Source organism: Adiantum capillus-veneris, chromosome 3 (genome assembly GCF_014529385.1).
Source record: "Adiantum capillus-veneris isolate H3 chromosome 3, ASM1452938v2, whole genome shotgun sequence".
NCBI lineage: Eukaryota > Viridiplantae > Streptophyta > Polypodiopsida > Polypodiales > Pteridaceae > Adiantum > Adiantum capillus-veneris.
This window is the reverse complement of record NC_140933.1, coordinates 129,630,797-129,650,432: the sequence shown is the minus strand read 5'-3', so window position 1 is coordinate 129,650,432 and position 19,636 is coordinate 129,630,797. Positions and strand designations below refer to the sequence as shown.

Below are 19,636 nucleotides of genomic sequence, written 5' to 3'. Positions count from 1 at the left end.
GCTATCAATGGGATTGAATGTCTCACCAAAGAAGAAATCAATGACAATGATATATCTACAAGCCAACCATATATCTACAAGCCAAATGCAAGCAAGCTCAAGAATGAAAATGCAAGGTCAAACAACATCGAAACAAGTTCGAAAACAAATTCAAAGTGGTTAGGAAGAAGAGAAATTTCAGTAAAGAGGAACAACAGGTAAAATGTTACATTTGTGGTAAACCTGGTCATATTGCTCCTAACTGCCCAAAGAGAAAGACAAAATTTGGAAATGCTGTTTTAAAAGACAGGTATGAGTATGAAGAGGTGTACTGCAATGTCCTACAGAAAAAGGACTTTCCTATTTGGCAGTACTCATTATACGACTTTGATTAAACCGACTCCTCCACTGATGAATCTACTGCAGAGTCTATCTCAACTGAAGAACCTTTTTTTTTGAGGACAGTTTAGCCAATGACAGCTTCACCAAAATGTCAAACATGGTAAGAAAGCCTTATGCTTTCCCAAAATCTGCAAGGTATGATTCTTCTACAATAGAAGAGGCTACTACCAGCTCTAGTGAAGAATTAGATACAGGACATAGAAATTCAAGGCCAATGAAGATGAATTTATATAAAGGAACAACAACGCTATCGGCTGCTACCACTATTCAGAAGCATAGTCGAACGAACTGCTGATATTGTGAATCAATGTGAATGGAAGCAACAAATGAAGCAATTTGGTGATTTTGTCGGTCAACTTGAACCAATAGTGCGACCATCCAAAGCTACTGAACATGCATCTACTTCGACTTCTGTTCCAAGACATTCACCAATGGAGTATGCAGCTGAATTTATTCAGGGATGAAGTAAGAATGATAAAGCCATTCTAAATGCTATCCAAGCTATACATCTAGATTGCAAAGAACTAAGTCAACACATAACTTCTATAGAATCTCAGCTGGCTGCTATTGAAGCCAAGGTAGATCAAACCTATGCTATTGCTACTTATCTCTCTGACATGGTAGATCTACATCAGGTAGCTACTGAGCCTGTTAGTGATGGGGTACCGGATCACATTATGAATGTTTATGATGTAATTCACTTCGGTGCCAAATTCAATACAACATTTTATTCAGCAATTTTGACCAAGTTTCCTCACACACAATCATTCCATGTGGATGCCTTATGGGACTCAGGCTCTGGAATGTCCTATATTAATGAAGCCCTTGTCCCTCCACACTTGATTGAATATCTACCTTCTGGCATTACAGTTTCCTATGCCAAAAACAGTAGAGGGAGAATTCAAAAGGTAGTTTCTTGTAAAATTGCTATTAGAAAAGCTATGTTTTCGATCACCTTATATCTACACCCTCATCCAAATATAGATCTTACACTTGGTGCAGATCTGGTCTCTCAGGTAATGCCTTTTACTATCTTGTCTGATCTATCCATGCAATTTTATGTAAAGGCTACAGCTTACCAGGTAAGCACAAAATCTAGAGGTGCTCTTCTTCTCGGGGGGATGATTCCCACTCTCCCTAATCCTCAGAAAGAAGAAAGATTTCAGCCATGGTTTCAAATGGAAAAAAGAAGATACGCTACAGAATTGGAAGCAATCAAAGAGTTGCTAACACAACAGACTAGTGATAATCCACTAGAATTCTGGGAAATAGAAGAATATTGGGTTTCACTTCTAGGAAACCCTCCTATTGCAGGATTGAAAGCAACACATCTGGGCATGTATTTAGAAGACACTAAACTATGCAACCAGGAGATTGGACAATTGCTTAAAGTTGGACTTATTTCTCCTAGTAAAAATACATTTGCTTGCAAGGCCTTCTACGTCAATAATCACTCTAAACAAAAAAAGGGAAAGAAGCATCTTGTCATGAATTACAAGCCAATTAATGACTGGCTTGAACCTTGCAGGTTTCCTCTGCCACTTAAAGACGAACTTTTGCGAAGAATCAGGAGTTGTAAGGTCTTTTCTAAGTTTGATCTCAAAAGTGGTTTTTGACAATTCAAGATACATCCGGCTAACAGGCATAAGATAAGTTTTGTGGTACCTCAGGGAATGTTTGAATGGAATGTCCTACCAATGGGTATTAAACCTGCTCCTTCTTTATGTCAAGAAAGGATCGAATTGATTTTTAAAGATTGTTGGGAATTTTTACTTTTGTATATAGATGTAAGGTTTCCTCTGCCACTTAAAGATGATCTTTTGCGAAGAATCAGGAGCTGTAAGGTCTGTTCTAAATTTGATCTCAAAAGTGGTTTTTGACAATTCGAGATACATCCAGCTAACAGGCATAAGACAAGTTTTGTGGTACCTTAGGGAATGTTTGAATGGAATGTCCTACCAATAGGTATTAAACCTGCTCCTTCTTTATGTCAAGAAAGGATCGAATTGATTTTTGCAGATTGCAAGGAATTTTTACTTTTATATATCGATGATATCTTAGTCTATTCTAAGGATATCAGTAGTCACAGCAAGCATCTGCACATGTTCATAAAGAAACTGTTGTTACATAGTTGTCAAAAAAGAAAAAATGCCAAATATTGAAGTTGACATTGCCGAAAATTGAAGACTTAATCATTGCCGAAGTTCAAGTGTGATAAGTTGAAGTGTGACATGTGACATTACTCCTCCCCCTTTTTGATTCGTGAGAGTAAATCAGCAATATTATTCTTATGACCTGGCACATATTCATAAGAGATATCGAAGTGACTGAGTTTATAGGACATTCCAATCAAGCATTCCCTGAGGTACCACAAAACTTGTCTTCTGCTTGTCAGTTGGATGTATCTTGAATTGCCAAAAACCACTTTTGAGATCAAACTTAGAAAAGACCTTACAGCTCCCGATTCTTCGCAGAAGATCGTCTTTAAGTGGTAGAGGAAACCTGCGAGGTTCAGGCTAGTCATTAATCGGCTTGTAATTGATGACAAGACGTTTCTTCCCCTCTTTTGTTTAGAGTGATTATTGACGTAGAAGGCCGAGCAAGCAAATGTTACGAGGAGAAATAAGTCCATCTTTAAGCAGTTGTCCAATCTCCTGGTTGCATAGTGTAGTGTCTTCTAAAGACATGCCCGGATGTATTGCTTTTAATCCTGCAGTAGGAGGGTTTCCTGGAAGTGAAACCCAATATTCTTCTCTTTCCCAGAATTCTAGCGGATTATCACTAGTCTGTTGTGTTAGCAACTCTCTGATTGCTTCCAATTATGTAGCGTATCTGCTTTTTTCCATTTGAAACCATTGCTGAAATCTTTCTTCTTTCTGAGGATTAGGGAGAGTGGGAATCACCCCCCTGAAAAGAAGAGAACCTCTAGATTTTTTGCTTACCCGGTAAGCAGTAGCCTTTACATAAAATTGCATGGATAGATCAGACAAGATAGTAAAAGGCGTTACTTGAGAGACGAGATCTGCACCAAGTGTAAGATCTGTATTTGGATGACAGTGCAGATATAAGGTGATAAAAAACTTAGCTTTTCCAATAGCAATTCAACAAGAAACTACCTTTTGAATTCTCCCTCTAGTGTTATTGGCATAGGAAACTGTAATGTCAGAAGGTGGATATTCAATCAAGTGCGGAGGGACAAGGGCTTAATTATTATAGGACATCACAGAGCCTGAGTCCCATAAGTCATCCACATGGAATGATTGTGTGTGAGGAAACTTGATCAAAACTTCTGAATAAAATGCTCTATTGAATTTGGCATCGAAGTGAATTACGTCACAAACATTCATAATGTGATCTGGTACCCAATCACTAACAGGCTCAGTAGCTACCTGATGCAAGGCTACCATGTATGTATCGTATGGAAAATCATTCTGTAGGCTATTTGTAAGTGGTCAAAATTATTCTTCATATCAAGACCATTAGACTTGATTGACAAAGATACCACTTCATTAAAGTACCTATCAGACAGACTACACGGAAAGTTTGGGAAGCACTCAATGTATATGGTTCCGTCGGATAGGCTTCCTTGCAGTATGCTAATAGTCTGATCATTGAGGTCCTTGTGCCCAATGTCTAGTAATGCTCCTATGCATGACACATTAAGACCTTTGCGGAATAGAGGTATGATGCCTACAACTATATACCCGATATGGACAAATTGATGATTTCTTTTCAAAGATTTTGCTCTGAATTCTGCTAGCTCTTCAATCAGATGGATTATATGATCATCATTATCACTATCCTTGATGCTAAGCTTACCATGTGTCTCATGGTACAAAGTGTTTGCAGACAAAGCGAAGAGTTTGCTGTGCTTGTATACCTGATTAGCAGTCACTTTAGGTAGACTCCATGTGGCATGAGGGGTTTGTTCCTCAACTTCGATACTGTTCGAGAGTAATTTCTTGAATGAAGAGATAATCATTGCCATTGCTGATGAAAGGTTAGGTAGAAGAAGCTTCTTTGAGTGTAACTTCGAAGCCAAGCAGGAATTGGAGTTCTTAGAGTAAGCTTTTGAAATGTCAGCGTCTTAGCAGAACCTTGCTTGAGCGACTTTGGCTAATTAAGCTTTACTAACTCCAATGAATAAGTACTAGCTGTGTGAGTAAGTTATTGGGTATGAGCAAAAATTTTGGAGGCCCAACATTTAATCAACAAAGGGAGATAAATGGCTCTGATACCAATTAGACAGCGGATTACAAACTCAGGTTAGCGGATTACGAACACAGCTTGCACATAACAGATTACTCACACGACAGGTCAACAAAAGATCAACAATGGACCTCAACAGTGAACAGACAAATCTCAACACAAGATAGACACAACTGAATCGATTAACACAAATAATCAAGATAGAATTAACAGCTGTAATTTAGATTGCTTGCATAGATCGAACATGGTTACAAGATGAAGGCTAGTGATAGTGCTTACAACAGAGCTTCTCAGATTTCAGAGATAGAAGGCATATCAAAGACTCCCCTTTCTACAAAGGCAGTTCGTCCTTATATACAAGGGGTAAGATCGGCGTTTGCCGACGCGTGTAAAGAAGGTGCCGATATTTTGAGGTAGTGGAGTGTAGTTGTCATTAAGAGACAATAGGTGAGTGCAATATGGTTGTTACATAGTGGTTCATAAAGGAAAACATAAAGTGAGTGTATACAGCTATTACATAGTTGTCAAAAAAGAAAAGATGCCAAATGTTGAAGTTGACATTGCCGAAAGTTGAAGACTTCATCATTGGCAAAAGGTGAAGTGTGATAAGTTGAAGTGTGACATGTGACATTACTCCTCCTCCTTTTTTATTTGTGAGAGTAAATCAACAATATTATTCTTATGAACTGGCACATATTCATAAGAGATATCGAAGTGACTGAGTTTATAGGACCATCAAAAAATACGGGTGTTACCCACTTTGGCATCATTTTTCTCTTCCAAGAATTTTCCGAAATGCTTCAGGTCATTGTGAAGGGTAAAAGGGACTCCCATAAAAAATAAGCGAAAAGCCAACACTAGGTTGACTCGTGTCAGTAGTTCTCTCTGTATGGAATGATATTTCACTTCGGGATTCTTGAAACATCCTGATGCCCATCGGCAAATGATAGGACCGCTTTCAGTTTCTTCACATAGGATTCCTCCCCAAGCTTCTTCGGAGGCATCAGAATATACCACCAAAGGTTTATCAGATGGGATTTGCAGGGGTGGTAAATGGCAGCAAACTTGCTTTATCTGTTGGACTTTCTTTGTCATTTGGTTAGTCCAGAAGAAGTGGCTGCTGCGTTCTAGTTCCTTGAAGATTAATAGATCTTTCGCTAAATGAGGATACTGCGGAGCTATTCATTGTAGGCATCCAACAAAAGATTGCAACTGCTTCTTCTTAGTGAAGATATCAGGAAAACTTTGCAGCTTATTAAGAACATGAGGTTGCATTCGGATATACCTTGAGAAAATTTCCACAGCTAGAAATGCCAACTGAGATTGGCAAAGCTCAATTTTCTTTAGACTTAAAACAAGACCTGTGCTTTGCAGTTTCTTTATGAACATGTGCAGATGCTTGATGTGACTACTGATATCCTTAGAAAAGACTAAGATATCATTGATATATAAAAGTAAAAATTCCCTGCAATCTACAAAAATCAATTTGATCCTTTCTTGACATAAAGAAGGAGCAGGTTTAATACCCATTGGCAGGACATTCGATTCAAACATTCCTTGAGGTACCACAAAACTTGTCTTATGCCTATCAGCCTGATGTTCTTGAATTGCCAAAAACCACTTTTGAGATCAAACTTAGAAAAGACCTTACAGCTCCTGATTCTTTGCAGAAGATGGTAGAGGAAACCTGTGAGGTTCAAGCCAGTCATGAATCAGCTTGTAATGGATGGCAAGACGCTTCTTTCCCCTCTTTTGTTTAGAGTGATTATTGACGTAGAGGGCTTGGCAAGCAAATGCATTGTTACTAGATCTTTGAGTCGTTGTCCAATCTCCTGGTTGCATAGTTCAGTGTCTTTCAAAGACATACCCGGATGTGTTACTTTTAATCCTGTAATAGTAGGAGGGTTTCGTGGAAGTGAAACCCAATATTCTTCTCTTTCCCAGAATTCTAGTGGATTATCACTAGTCTGTTGTGTTAGCAACTCTTTGATTGCTTCCAATTCTGTAGCGTATCTGCTTTTTTCCATTTGAAACCATTGCTGAAATCTTTCTTCTTTCTGAGGATTAGGGAGAGTGGGAATCATCCCCCCGAGAAGAAGAGAACCTCTAGATTTTGTGCTTACCTGATAAGCTGTAGCCTTTACATAAAATTGCATGGATAGATCAGACAAGATAGTAAAAGGCATTACCTGAGAGACCAGATCTGCACCAAGTGTAAGATCTGTATTTGGATGAGGGTGCAGATATAAGGTGATAAAAAACTTAGCTTTTCCAATAGCAATTTTACAAGAAACTACCTTTTGAATTCTCCCTCTGATGTTATTGGCATAGGAAACTGTAATGCCACAAAGGTAGATATTCAATCAAGTGTGGAGGGACAAGGGCTTGATTAATATAGGACATTCCAGAGCCCAAGTCCCATGAGGCATCCACATGGAATGATTGTGTGTGAAGAAACTTGGTCAAAATTGCTGAATAAAATGCTCTATTGAATTTTGCACTGAAGTGAATTACGTCACAAACATTCATAATGTGATCCGATACCTAATCACTAACAGGCTGAGTAGCTACCTGATACAAGGCTACCATGTTAAAGAGATTAGTAGCAATATCATAGGTTTGATCTACCTTGGCTTCAATAGCAGCTAGCTGAGATTCTAAAGAAGTTATGCCTTAACTTAGTTCTTTGCAATCTAGATGTATAGCTTGGATAGCATATAGAATGGCTTTATCATTCTTACTGCATACCTGAATAAATTCAGCTGCATGCTCCATTGGTGAATGTCTTGGAACAACAGTCGAAGTAGAGGCATGTTTAGTAGCTTTGGATGATCGCACTATTGGTTCAGGTTGACCGACAAAATCACCACATTGCTTTATTTGTTGCTTCCATTCACGTTGATTCACAATATCAGCAGTTTGTGCGACCATGCTTTTGAATAGTGGTAGCGGCCGATAGCGTTGTAGTTCCTTCTTAGATAAATTCATCTTCATTGGCCTTGAATTTCTCTACCATGTATCTGATTCTTCACTGGAGCTGGTAGTAGCCTCTTCTGTTGTAGAAGAATCATACCTTGCAGATTTTGGAAAAGGATAAGGCTTTCTTACCATGTTTGACATTTTGGTGAAGCTATCATTGGCTAAACTATCATCAGAAAAAACAAGTTCTTTAGTTGGGGTAAACTCTGTAATAGAATAATGAGTGGAGGAGTGGGTTTCATTAGAGTCGTATAATGAGTACTGTCGAATAGGAAGGTCCTTTTTCTATAGGACATTGCAGTAGACCACTTCATACTCATACCTGTCTTTTAAAACAACATTTCCAAACTTTTTCTTTCTCTTTGGGCAGTTCGGAGCAATATGACCAGGTTTACCACGCATGTAACATTTTACCCGCTGTCGTTCCTCTTTACTGAACTTTCTCTTCTTCCTAACCACTTTGAATTTCTTTTCGAACTCGTTTTGGTGTTGTTTGACCTTGCATTTGCATTCTTCAGCTTGCTTGCATCCAAACTAATGAGCTTAGTCTCTTTGGTGCAGAAGCTAGAGTTGAATCCCTTGACCTGTTTAATGTCGCGCATGACTCTCAGTCGAGCACACTAAAGATCTGTAATTTTATTGATGAAAGAATTTATTTGAGCAATAGAGATATTTTCATCAATATGTAATCCAGTAGCTTTAATTCTTTCCTTGATTAAATTGGCAAATAATTCAGGAAAAGAATTCACATAATACTTCTTGTACTCAGTTTTAAAGTAACCACCTGGAAACTGGTTCATAAGCTGGGTCATATGTTGCTGATATTTCTTTACCTGGGTAAGATCACAAAGTTTGCTTCAAAAGAAAGCTTCTCGATTGCGATCTTGAATCTTGCTGGTAGAACCCAGAAATTGCATTACAAGAGCAGCAAAGAATAAAGAAATAACATTGTCGAAGTTTTCTCTGCCTTCAGGTCCTCCTGCATAATATACGTTTTGCTTTCCACACTTAAGTCATCCCACCATGCTCTTAGCATACCTTGGAATCCAGCTACAATCATGGAAATAGATCGTCTCTATGTTAAGTCTTTATATAGGATTTCGTAATGAGCAGAGCTATAAATGAACTCAAACACCTTCCAGATTTCCTCTTGTGAAAGACCATCTGTATCTAGTATGGTCATACCACCTATTTTGCTTACCCCTTTGAGGCTAGTAGAGGACGAGGTAGGAGATTCCACTTCTGTTTTACCTGTTTCCCTAACTGTTTTACCTGTTCATAATCATGGCTTCTTCATCGGTACTAATATTTGAGTCCTCATTAGAGGATGAAGTCAGATCTGGAAATATCTGAGGTATCTGTACATCCATTTCATCTAACTCTGTTTCTTCATAGCCGTCACATGCATCATCTTGAAGGACAATCCAGCCTATATCTTCTGGTAGGATGTTGCGAATCTCTTCTCCTAGCTGTTGCGTTTTTGCCCAAGTCTGAACCTGTGCATCCCCCCCCCCCCCCCCCCCCAGCGAAGATTAGGGTCAAAACCATCAGCTATATCTTCATCGAGAAATGGAGACATGTGGGGTGGAAATTGAACAACAGACTCAATGACCAGTTCTTGTCGAACTGAAAAAAACATTCGAGGGAATGTTTTGTCTTCACTAGTTCCACCAAAAGTGATAAAAGGTTGTTGCTGAATCTTGGATTCAGGGATAAAACCCTGTCTGGCGAGAGACATTAGAGAAGTGAAGACTGCTAACTTAGATAATACCTGGTATTGCAAAGCAGCCAATTCCTTGATGGCATTGGTATGCCAATTGGAAGCAGCCTCTAGTGGTTCTAATCTTGAATTCGGAGAAGGCAAGATCTATGGTTGGCTCATAGACATATCTTTGTCATTGATTGCTTCTTTGGTGAGACATTCAATCCCATTGATAGCAAAGTCGGTTGCAATTATACGATTGTAGAGTTTACATCTAAACAGACCTTCAAAATCCTTGTAGGTCTCAGGATGTATACACATTAACTTTGGAGGAGCTTTGCTTGAAGATACTGCAGAACTAGTTGATGCAGTATTATACTGATGTGCTTGTATACCTGATTAGCAGTCACTTTAGGTAAACTCCATCTGGCCTGAGGGGTTTGTTACTCAACTTCGATACTGTCCGAGAGTAATTTCTTGAATGAAGAGACAATCATTGCCATTGCTGATGAAAGGTTGGGTAGAAGAAGTTTCTTTGAGTGTAACTTTGAAGCCAAGCAGGAATTGGAGTTCTTAGAGTAAGCTTTTGAAATGTTAGCATCTTAGCAACACCTTGCCTAAGCGACTGCGACTCATTAAGCTTTACTAACTCCAATGAATAAGTACTAGCTTTGTGACTAAGTTACTGGGTATGGCAGAAACTTTGGAGGCCCAACGTTTATTCAGCAAAGGGAGATAAATGGCTCTGATACCAATTAGACAGTAGATTACAAACTCAGCTTAGCGGATTACGAACACAGCTTGCACATAACAGATTACTCATATGACAAGTCAACATAAGATAAAAAATGGACCTCAGCAATGAACAGACACAGCTCAACACAGGATAGACACAATTGAATTGATTAACACAAATAATCAAGATATGACAGGTCAACATAAGATCAAAAATGGACCTCAACAATGAACAGACATAGCTCAACACAGGATAGACACAACTAAATTGATTAACACAAATAATCAAGATAGAATTAACAGTTGTAATTTAGATTGCTTGCATAGATCAAACAGTGTTACAAGATGAAGGTTAGTGATAGTGCTTACAATAGAGCTTCTCAGATCTCAGAGATAGAAGGCTTATCAAAGACGCCCCTTTCTACAAAGGCAGTTCGTCCTTATATACAAGGGGTAAGATCAGCGTTTGCCGACGCGTGTAAAGAAGGTGCCGATATTTTGAGGTAGTGGAGTGCAGTTGTCATTAAGACACAGTAGGTGAGTGCAATATGACTGTTACATAGTGGTTCATAAAGGAAAAGATAAAGTGAGTGTAATACAGCTGTTACATAGTTGTCAAAAAAGAAAAGATGCCAAATGTTGAAGTTGACATTGTCGAAAGTTGAAGACTTCATCATTGCCGAAAGTTGAAGTGTGACATGTGACATTACTCCTCCCCCTTTTTGATTCACAAGAGTAAATCAATAATATTATTCTTATGGCCTAGCACATATTCATAAGAGATATCGAAGTGACTGAGTTTATAGGACCATCGAAAAATACAGGTGTTACCCACTTTGGCATCATTTTTCTCTTCCAAGAATTTCCGAAATGCTTCAGGTCAGTGCGAAGGGTAAAAGGGACTCCCATAAAAAATAAGCAAAAAGCCAACACTAGGTTGACTCCTGCTAGTAGTTCTCTCTGTATGGAATGATATTTCACGTCGAGATCCTTAAAACGTCCAGATGCCCATCAGAAAATGATAGGACCGCTTTCAGTTTCTTCACATAGGATTCCTCCCCAAGCTTCTTCGGAGGCATCAAAATATACCACCAAAGGTTTATCAGATGGGATTTGCAGGGGTGGTAAATAGTAGCAAAATTGCTTTATCTATTGGACTGTCTTTGTCATCTGGTTAGTCCAGAAGAAGTGGGTGCTGCGTTCTAGTTCCTTGAAGATTAGTAGATCTTTCACTAAATGAGGATACTGCGGAGCTATCCACTGTAGGCAACCAAGAAAAGACTGCAACTCCTTGTTCTCAGTGAAGATATCAGGAAAACTTTGCAGCTTATTAAGAACATGAGGCTGCATTCGAATATATCCTGAGAAAATTTCCACACCTAGAAATGCCACCTGAGACTGGCAAAGCTCAATTTTCTTTAGACTTAAAACAAGACCTGTGCTTTGCAGTTTATTTATGAACATGTGCAGATGCTTGATGTGACTACTGATATCCTTAGAATAGACTAAGATATCATCGATATATAAAAGTAAAAATTCCTTGCAATCTGCAAAAATCAATTTGATCCTTTCTTGACATAAAGAAGGAGCAGGTTTAATTCTCATTGGTAGGACATTCCATTCAAACATTCCCTGAGGTACCACAAAACTTGTCTTATGCCTGTCAGCCGGATGTATCTTGAATTGCCAAAAACCACTTTTGAGATCAAACTTAGAAAAGATCTTACAGCTCCTGCTTCTTTGCAGAAGATTGTCTTTAAGTGGTAGAGGAAACCTGCGAGGTTTAAGCCTGTCATCAATCGGCTTGTAATTGATGACAAGAAGCTTCTTTTCCTCTTTTTTTCAGAGTGATATTGACATAGAAGGCCTCGCAAGCAAATGCATTGTTACTAGGAGAATAAGTCCATCTTTAAGCAGTTGTCCAATCTCCTGGTTGCGTAGTTTAGTCTCTTCTAAAGACATTCTAGGATGTGTTGCTTTTAATCCTGCAGTAAGAGGGTTTTCTGGAAGTGAAACCCAATATTTTTCTCTTTCCCAGAATTCTAGTGGATTATCACTAGTCTGTTGTGTTAGCAACTCTCTGATTGTTTCTAATTCTATAGCGTATCTGCTTTCTTCCATTTGAAACCATTGCTGAAATATTTCTTCTTTCTGAGGATTAGGGAGAGTGGGAATCATCCCCCCGAGAAGAAGAGCACCTCTAGATTTTGTGTTTACCTAGTAAGCTGTAGCGCTTACATAAAATTACATGGATAGATTAGACAAGATAGTAAAAAGTGTTACCTGAGAGACCAGATCTGCACCAAGTGTAAGATCTGTATTTGGATGAGGGTGTAGATATAAGGTGATCAGAAACATAGCTTTTCCAATAGAAATTTTACAAGAAACTACCTTTTGAATTCTCCCTCTGGTGTTATTGGCATAGGAAACTGTAATGCCAGAAGGTAGATATTCAATCAAGTGTGGAGGGACAAGGGCTTGATTAATATAGGATATTACAGAGCCCGAGTCCCATAAGGCATCCACATGGAATGATTGTGTGTGAGGAAACTTGATCCAACTTATGAATAAAATTCTCTATTGAATTTGGCATCCAAGTGAATTACATCACAAACATTCATAATGTAATCCGGTACCCAATCACTAACAGGCTTAGTAGGTACTTGATGTAGGGCTACCATGTCAGAGAGATTAGTAGTAATAGCATAGGTTTGATATACCTTGGCATCAATAGCAGCCAGCTGAGATTCTATAGAAGTTATGCGTTGACTTAGTTCTTTGCAATCTAGATGTATAGCTTGGATAGCATCTAGAATGGCTTTATCATTCTTACTGCATACCTGAATAAATTCAGCTGCATGCTCCATTGGTAAATGTCTTGGAACAAAAGTCGAAGTAGAGGCATGTTCAGTAGCTTTGGATGGTCGCAGTACCGGTTCAGGTTGACCGACAAAATCATCACATTGCTTCATTTGTTGCTTCCATTCACGTTGATTCACAATATCAATAATTCGTTCGACCATGCTTCTAAATAGTAGTAGCGGCCGATAGAGTTGTTGTTCCTTCTTAGATATATCATCTTCATTGTCCTTGAATTTCTCTGCCATGTATTTGATTCTTTACTGGAGCTTGTATTAGCCTCTTTTGTTGTAGAAGAGGCTTGTATTAGCCTCTTCTGTTGTAGAAGAATCATACCCTTGCAGATTTTGGGAAAGGATAAGGCTTTTTTACCATGTTTGACATTTTTGTGAAATTGTCATAAAAAAAAAGAGGTTCTTCAGTTGGGGTAGACTTTGTAGTAGATTTATCAGTGGAGGAGTCGGTTTCATCAGAGTCGTATAATGAGTGCTGCCGAATAGGAAAGTCCTTTTTCTGTAGGACATTGCACTAGACCACTTCATACTCATACCTATCTTTTAAAACAACATTTCCAAACTTTTTCTTTCTCTTTGGATAGTTAGGAGCAATATGACTAGGTTTACCACAGATGTAACATTTTACCTATTGTCGTTCCTCTTTATTGAACTTTGTCTTCTTCCTAACCACTTTGAATTTCTTTTCGAACTTGTTTCGGTGTTGTTTGACCTTGCATTTGCATTCTTCAGCTTGCTTGCATCCAAACTGTTGAGCTTTAGTCTCTTTGGTGCAGAAGCTAGAGTTGAATCGCTTGACCCGTTTAATGTCACGCTTGACTCTCAATCTAGCACACTCAAGATCTGTAACTTCATTGATGAAAGAATTTATTTGAGCGATAGAGATATTTTCATCAATATGTAATCTAGCAGCTTTAATTATTTCCTTGATTAAATTGGCAAATGATTCAGGAAAAGAATTTACATAATACTACTTGTACTCAGTTTTAAAGTAATCACCTGGAAACTGGTACATAAGCTGGGTCATATGCTGCTGATATTTCTTTACCTGGGTAAGATCACAAAGCTTGCTTTGAAAGAAAGCTTCTCGATTGTGATCTTGAATCTTTCTAGTAGAACCCAAAAATTGCATTACAAGAGCAACAAAGGATAAAGAAATAACATTGTCAAAGTTTTCTCTGCCTTCAGGTCCTCCCTGCATAGTATAGGTTTTCTTTCCACAAGTTATCCCACCATGGTCTTAACATACCTTGGAATCCAACTACAATCATGGAAACAAATTGTCTCTGTGTTAAGTCTTGATACAGGATTCCGTAATGAGCAGAGTTATAAATGAACTCAAACACCTTCCAGATTTTCTCTTGTGAAAGACCATCTATATCTAGTATGGTCATATCACCTATTTTTCTTAACCCTTTGAGGCTAGGAGAGGATGAGGTAGGAGATTCCACTTTCATTTTACCTGTTTCTCTACTGACATGGTTCATAATCCTGTTTTCTTTATCGGTACTAATATTTGAGTCCTCATCAGATGATGAAGTCAGATCTGGAAATATCTGAGGTATCTGTACATCCATTTCATCTAACTCTGCTTCTTCATAGCTGACACATGCATCATCTTTAAGGACAATCCAAACTATATCTTCTGGTAGGATGTTGTGAATCTCTTCTCCTAGCTATTGCCTTTCTGTCCAAGTCTGAACCTGTGCATTTTCCCCCGAGCGAAGATTAGGGTCAAAACGATCAGCTATATCTTCGTAGATAAATGGAGACATGTGGGGTGGGAATTAAGCAAGAGACTCAATGACAAGTTCTTGTTGAACTACAGAAAACATTCGAGGGAATGTTTTGTCTTCACTACTTCCACCAAAAGTGATAACAGGTTGTTGCTGAATCTTGGATTCAGGGATAAAAACCTATCTGGCGAGAGACAATGGAGAAGTGAAGACTGCTAACTTAGATAATACTTGGTATTGCAAAGCAACCAATTCCTTGATGGCATTGGTATGCCAATTGGAAGCAGCCTCCAATGGTTGTAATCTTGAATTCGGAGAAGTCAAGATATATGGTTGGCTCGTAGACATATCTTTGTCATTGATTTCTTCTTTGGGGAGACATTCAATCCCATTGATAGCAAAGTTGATTGCAATTATACAATTGCAGAGTTTACATCTAAACAGACCTTCAAAATCCTTGTAGGTATGAAGATGTATACACATTAACTTTGAACAAGCTTTGCTTGAAGATACTGCAGAACTAGTTGATGCAGTATTATACTGTGGTGGTTCAAGAACAGAAGCAAGTTCCCGTTTTGACTTTGATTTGCCCAAAACTTTTTAATGATTAGTAGAGCCTAGTCGTTCAATCTTCATAGGCTTAGAATGTTCCACCTCTTTCATCAGAGTTTTGGAAATATTCAATTTCCATTCAGCAGGAAATTGGACTTCCTGCCATTGTACCATTTTAGGTAGAGTGCCCATAGTAGTATCATCTACGTTCATTACTATGTTCTGTCCCTAGGAAGATTCTGAACCTTGTAAGTATCCAGAGTTGTAGATAGAAGGAATGCAAGTATTTACCGTACGGACAATCATTTTGTAGGCTATTTGCAAGTGGTCAGAAGTATTCTTCATATCAAGACCATTAGTCTTGAGCAACAAAGATACCACTTCATTAAAGTACCTATCAGACAGACTACACAAAAATTTTGGGAAGCACTCAATGTATATGGGTCCGTTGGACAGGCTTCCTTGCAGTATGCTAATAGTCTGATCATTGAGGTTCTTGTGCCTAGTGTCTAGTAATGCTCCTATGCATGACACATTAAGACCTTTGCGGAATAGGAGTATGATGCCTACAACTACATACCCGATATGGACAAAGATGATTTATTTTCAAAGCTTTTTCTCTAAATTTTTCTAGCTCTTCAAACAAATGGATTATATGATCATCATTATCACTATCCTTGATGCTAAGCTTACCATGTGTCTTATTGTACAAAGTGTTTGTAGACAAAGCAAAGAGTTTGTTGTGCTTGTATACCTGATTAGTAGTTACTTTAGGTAAACTCCACGTGGCCTGAGGGGTTTGTTCCTCAAATTCAATATTGTCTGAGAGTTTCTTGAATGAAGAGACAATCATTGCCATTTTGGGCGGATTTCAGTATGTGGAGGATGACATGCCATTAGAAGACAATAAATCATTTTGCTACAATAAGTTCAACAATGTGTATGTTGACTTGTTGAAGCTCCAAGAGTCAATGAGAAGATTTTATGGGTTGACACAGGTAGAGTGTGATGAAAAAGTGATATTTGTTATGAAGCTTGATGAGTGCTAGGTTTTTAAAGGTCAACGGTTTGAGAGGGTAAGCGTTATGTTGATGAGCAGGGCCTTGGTGGGTGTCGATGTTGAGCTAAATGGCAATGAGAAGGCAAACACATGTTTATGTGTTTAGTCAAAGATGAATATTTGGTGGCTGACAGCTTTTCATCTCCCACATGAGACACATGAGGCTCTGAAATGGTATTTCAATCACACCGCAATAGTTGACGTCATTCGACAACAACAAGAAGGACATAGAATCCATGTTTCAGGTCTTGGAACATTCCAAGTTGAGTGGCATTTGGCAGGAGACCTAAAACACTCAAGTGTATGTTAGGGTGCAAGCAAGGTGCAATGATCCTCTTTCCATGCATTTATGGCTGCCACAGTAGAGTCTCAATGGGAACTGAGGGCAAGGGTGCAAAGGCCAGCAAGTCGAAAGGTGGTAAGGGTAAGGGTGGCAAAGTTATAGTCAACTCTGCAAAAGGTATACCCACTAAAAAAACAGTGGGTAAAGTACTACAACAATGGTTTCAAGGTATCCTCACTTGTGACCAGCAAGTCCCCCTAATCGAAACATGGACAACCCAAATTGGAATCCTATTCTTCCAATACCACTGATAAATGTGCATGCGTGCACCCTTTGTGCCCATCTACGAATTCTTGACAGTTTGCTTATGCTCCATATTCATTATGCTTGGAATATGGAGCCTGCAGAAAGAAGAGAAGAATGTATACGAGAACTCCAATCTATTCTATTGAGCATTGGTCTACATGGGGGTGTAGTTGAGCTATCAAAGGACAAGAAGGCATCTGGAAGTACACATGATCGTCCTAATAAAATATGTATGGGTGGTAGTAAAGCTAGGCATTTTCTTTCAAACTATTCGGACTCCCAAAGTCCCAATGAATTTCGGTTGTAGAAAAAGGTGTGTGACATTATGACCTACAAAGGTAATGAAGCAGCCCTAGGAATCAAGCGTGCTTGTGTGTGGCACTCTATTGATGATATTTTTCGTCTTCTAAAAAACGCAAAGCTAACCAATGATGAGATATCCACCTTAAAGTTTGTAATCAATAGTTTTACATCGCAAATGGTGGATGCTTGGGGGTAGACACACATAACACATTACATGGTGTGTTGAACATTTGATTTTTCTAATCGAAATGCATCTGCAAAACTAAAGTTTGGTTTTTTTTTCAGCACTTTCTTTTGGAACAATGTATTTTTTCTTGATACTTACAGTTCATTAGGGATCTGGAGCAGCCAAGGAATGGAGTGCTCACACTATGAAGCAAAAGCAGTGTATTTTAAAAATACATGATATGAAGGTGGAAGACAAAAGAGCGATTCCCTTCACGAGATGTTCAATTGGTTCTACAAAGTTTTAGCAGGGAGAGAGAGAAAGAAGACTAGAGAACAACGAAGTTTGAAATGTGGAATAGGGAAAGTGGTTAGCTTGAGGGGATCACAATCATATCTTGCTTCAAGTGCAAGAGATAGATTTCGGCGCTAGTTGGAGACAAGGCGGCGTGATGGCATGCGAGTGGCACGCGTTGGGTGGAAATTTAAATTTTTTTGACAGTTAAATCGTTTTTTATTGTAAATGTACATTGTCATGTAAAGTGATTTGTTAAGGCCACAATTACTAGTCCCATGGGTCAACTTTGGTGTATTTTGGAGTCTTTTTTAATTTTGAGTGATTTTATTGAGTTTTAAAATTTTTAAAAAAAGTTTTAAGTACTAAAAGTCAAAACTCACGTCTTAAAAGTCAAAACTCACGTCTTAAAGTTGCACATTTTAGAAGATCCTCTCAAGCCCAAACATACACACACTCAGATCTTGCACAACATGGACGATACCCAAGAGCACACCACTATGCACAACAATGACACCACGACCACTAACACCACTGAAAATCCACAACCAGCACGTCATACAGAATCCACCACTGCAAATCCACATCCTCAACCACAAGTGGATAACCCAACACAACAACCAGCTCCAAACACCCAACCGCTCCCCCAACCTTTGACTCCAGAGGATCAAAACACCATGCGGTAGATTTTTGGCGATCTCCAACCACTACATGATGCGAATCGCACACCTCTTCCAAATCTCCCACCAATCGCAGCTCTAAACAGATCCACACAAGAAAAAAGACCTCGAGCTCAAGCAACGGCACTACCTGGAGCTCAAGCAACAGCTAGACCTGAAGCTCAAGCAACTGTGACTATGCTGCAAAAATCCCCCCCGCGGTCCAAACAAAGGGTGATCAAAGTAATACTAGGTGATCCTATTTTAGAAGCACGAGAGGCCGAGAGGAGGAAGAGAATGAGAGAGATAGAAAAGAAACGGACAACTAATAGAGAAGCATAGAGATTGCATGAAGAATAAAGAAGACAGAGAGATCAAGAAGAATGGCAGAGAGCTGAGGCTGAGAGAGCTCATTTGGATAACTTACAAGCACAAGCAGAGGCAGAGGCAGAGGCAGAGGTAGAGAGGAGAGCGGAAGAGGATAGAGCTTAGGCCGCCCAACAAGCAAAGGATGGGAGCTCCAGACCTTCAAAAATTTCTCATAGAGCAAAACAATGTGATATAAAAAAATGGACAAGCTCACATCCAAAGAGAAAAAGGCCCAAGAGAAGAGGAGGAAAAAGCACAAAAAAGGCCAGACAAGCGGCTCCTCCACCATTGCCAACAACGCAGAAGAAACGGCGATGGAAGCCATGCACGATCGCTTTACGTGAAATCCAAAAATATCAGAAGAGTACCGAGCCAATAATACCAAAAGCAACCTTCTCTTAGGTGGTGAGAGAAAGAATGGATGAATATTTAGATTTTCTTACATGTTACAACGTGCAACTCTATTGGCCTTACAGGATGCCGTCAAGGACATTTTGGTGCAGTTATTCCAAGATGGAGTTTCATGTATGGTGAATGCTAAGCAAGTTACGCTAAAAAATACAGATCTAGCTCTAGCAATCATTCTGAGGAATGAAGGGTGCCTCCACAAGAATTAGTTTACCCCATGTAACGCAAGTTTATGAGATTTGTAATCTTTCCATATAATATGAATGAGTCAGATTTCTACCTTTTGGTGTAATTGCAATAATTAATTGTGTAGTTTTTGTGCTTAAAGTATTTGAATTAATCAAGTTGTTAGATTTCACACCTCCTTGACCATCCAAGCACCCGCCGGACATGGGACGCCTACTACCGATGAACTTTTTGCAAAACGGGCCCATTGTGGGTGCGCACGGAACCCATGGGACCGCCAAGTTGCATGACGATGCTTGGGCCAAAAAAATACACTGTGTGTCACGGTGTGCATGCAATTTTGACCTGGCGCCAAGTTGCACGGCGACGCTCAATTCGCCACACAGGCCAAAAAAAGGCCCTGTGCACCACGTCAAAATTGGTCACACCAATGCA

At 39.1% G+C, this 19,636-nt stretch overlaps 1 protein-coding gene and 1 pseudogene across 1 annotated transcript; one reads left to right on the top strand and one right to left on the bottom strand.

Annotated features, from left to right (window-relative positions):
- The first annotated feature begins 998 nt into the window (after positions 1-998).
- Positions 999-1,997, top strand: LOC147461707 (uncharacterized). The gene has a single exon (XM_086506121.1). It carries the CDS (start codon positions 999-1,001, stop codon positions 1,995-1,997), a length of 999 nt encoding a protein of 332 aa, XP_086362247.1.
- Positions 1,998-14,795: 12,798 nt separating this feature from the next.
- LOC147461706 (uncharacterized) lies at positions 14,796-16,020 on the bottom strand (annotated as a pseudogene).
- Positions 16,021-19,636: the final 3,616 nt, after the last annotated feature.

Bases quoted from the DNA above. Each gene is read 5' to 3' on its own strand.
- LOC147461707 (XM_086506121.1), top strand. From the start codon at position 999: ATGGTAGATCTACATCAGGTAGCTACTGAGCCTGTTAGTGATGGGGTA.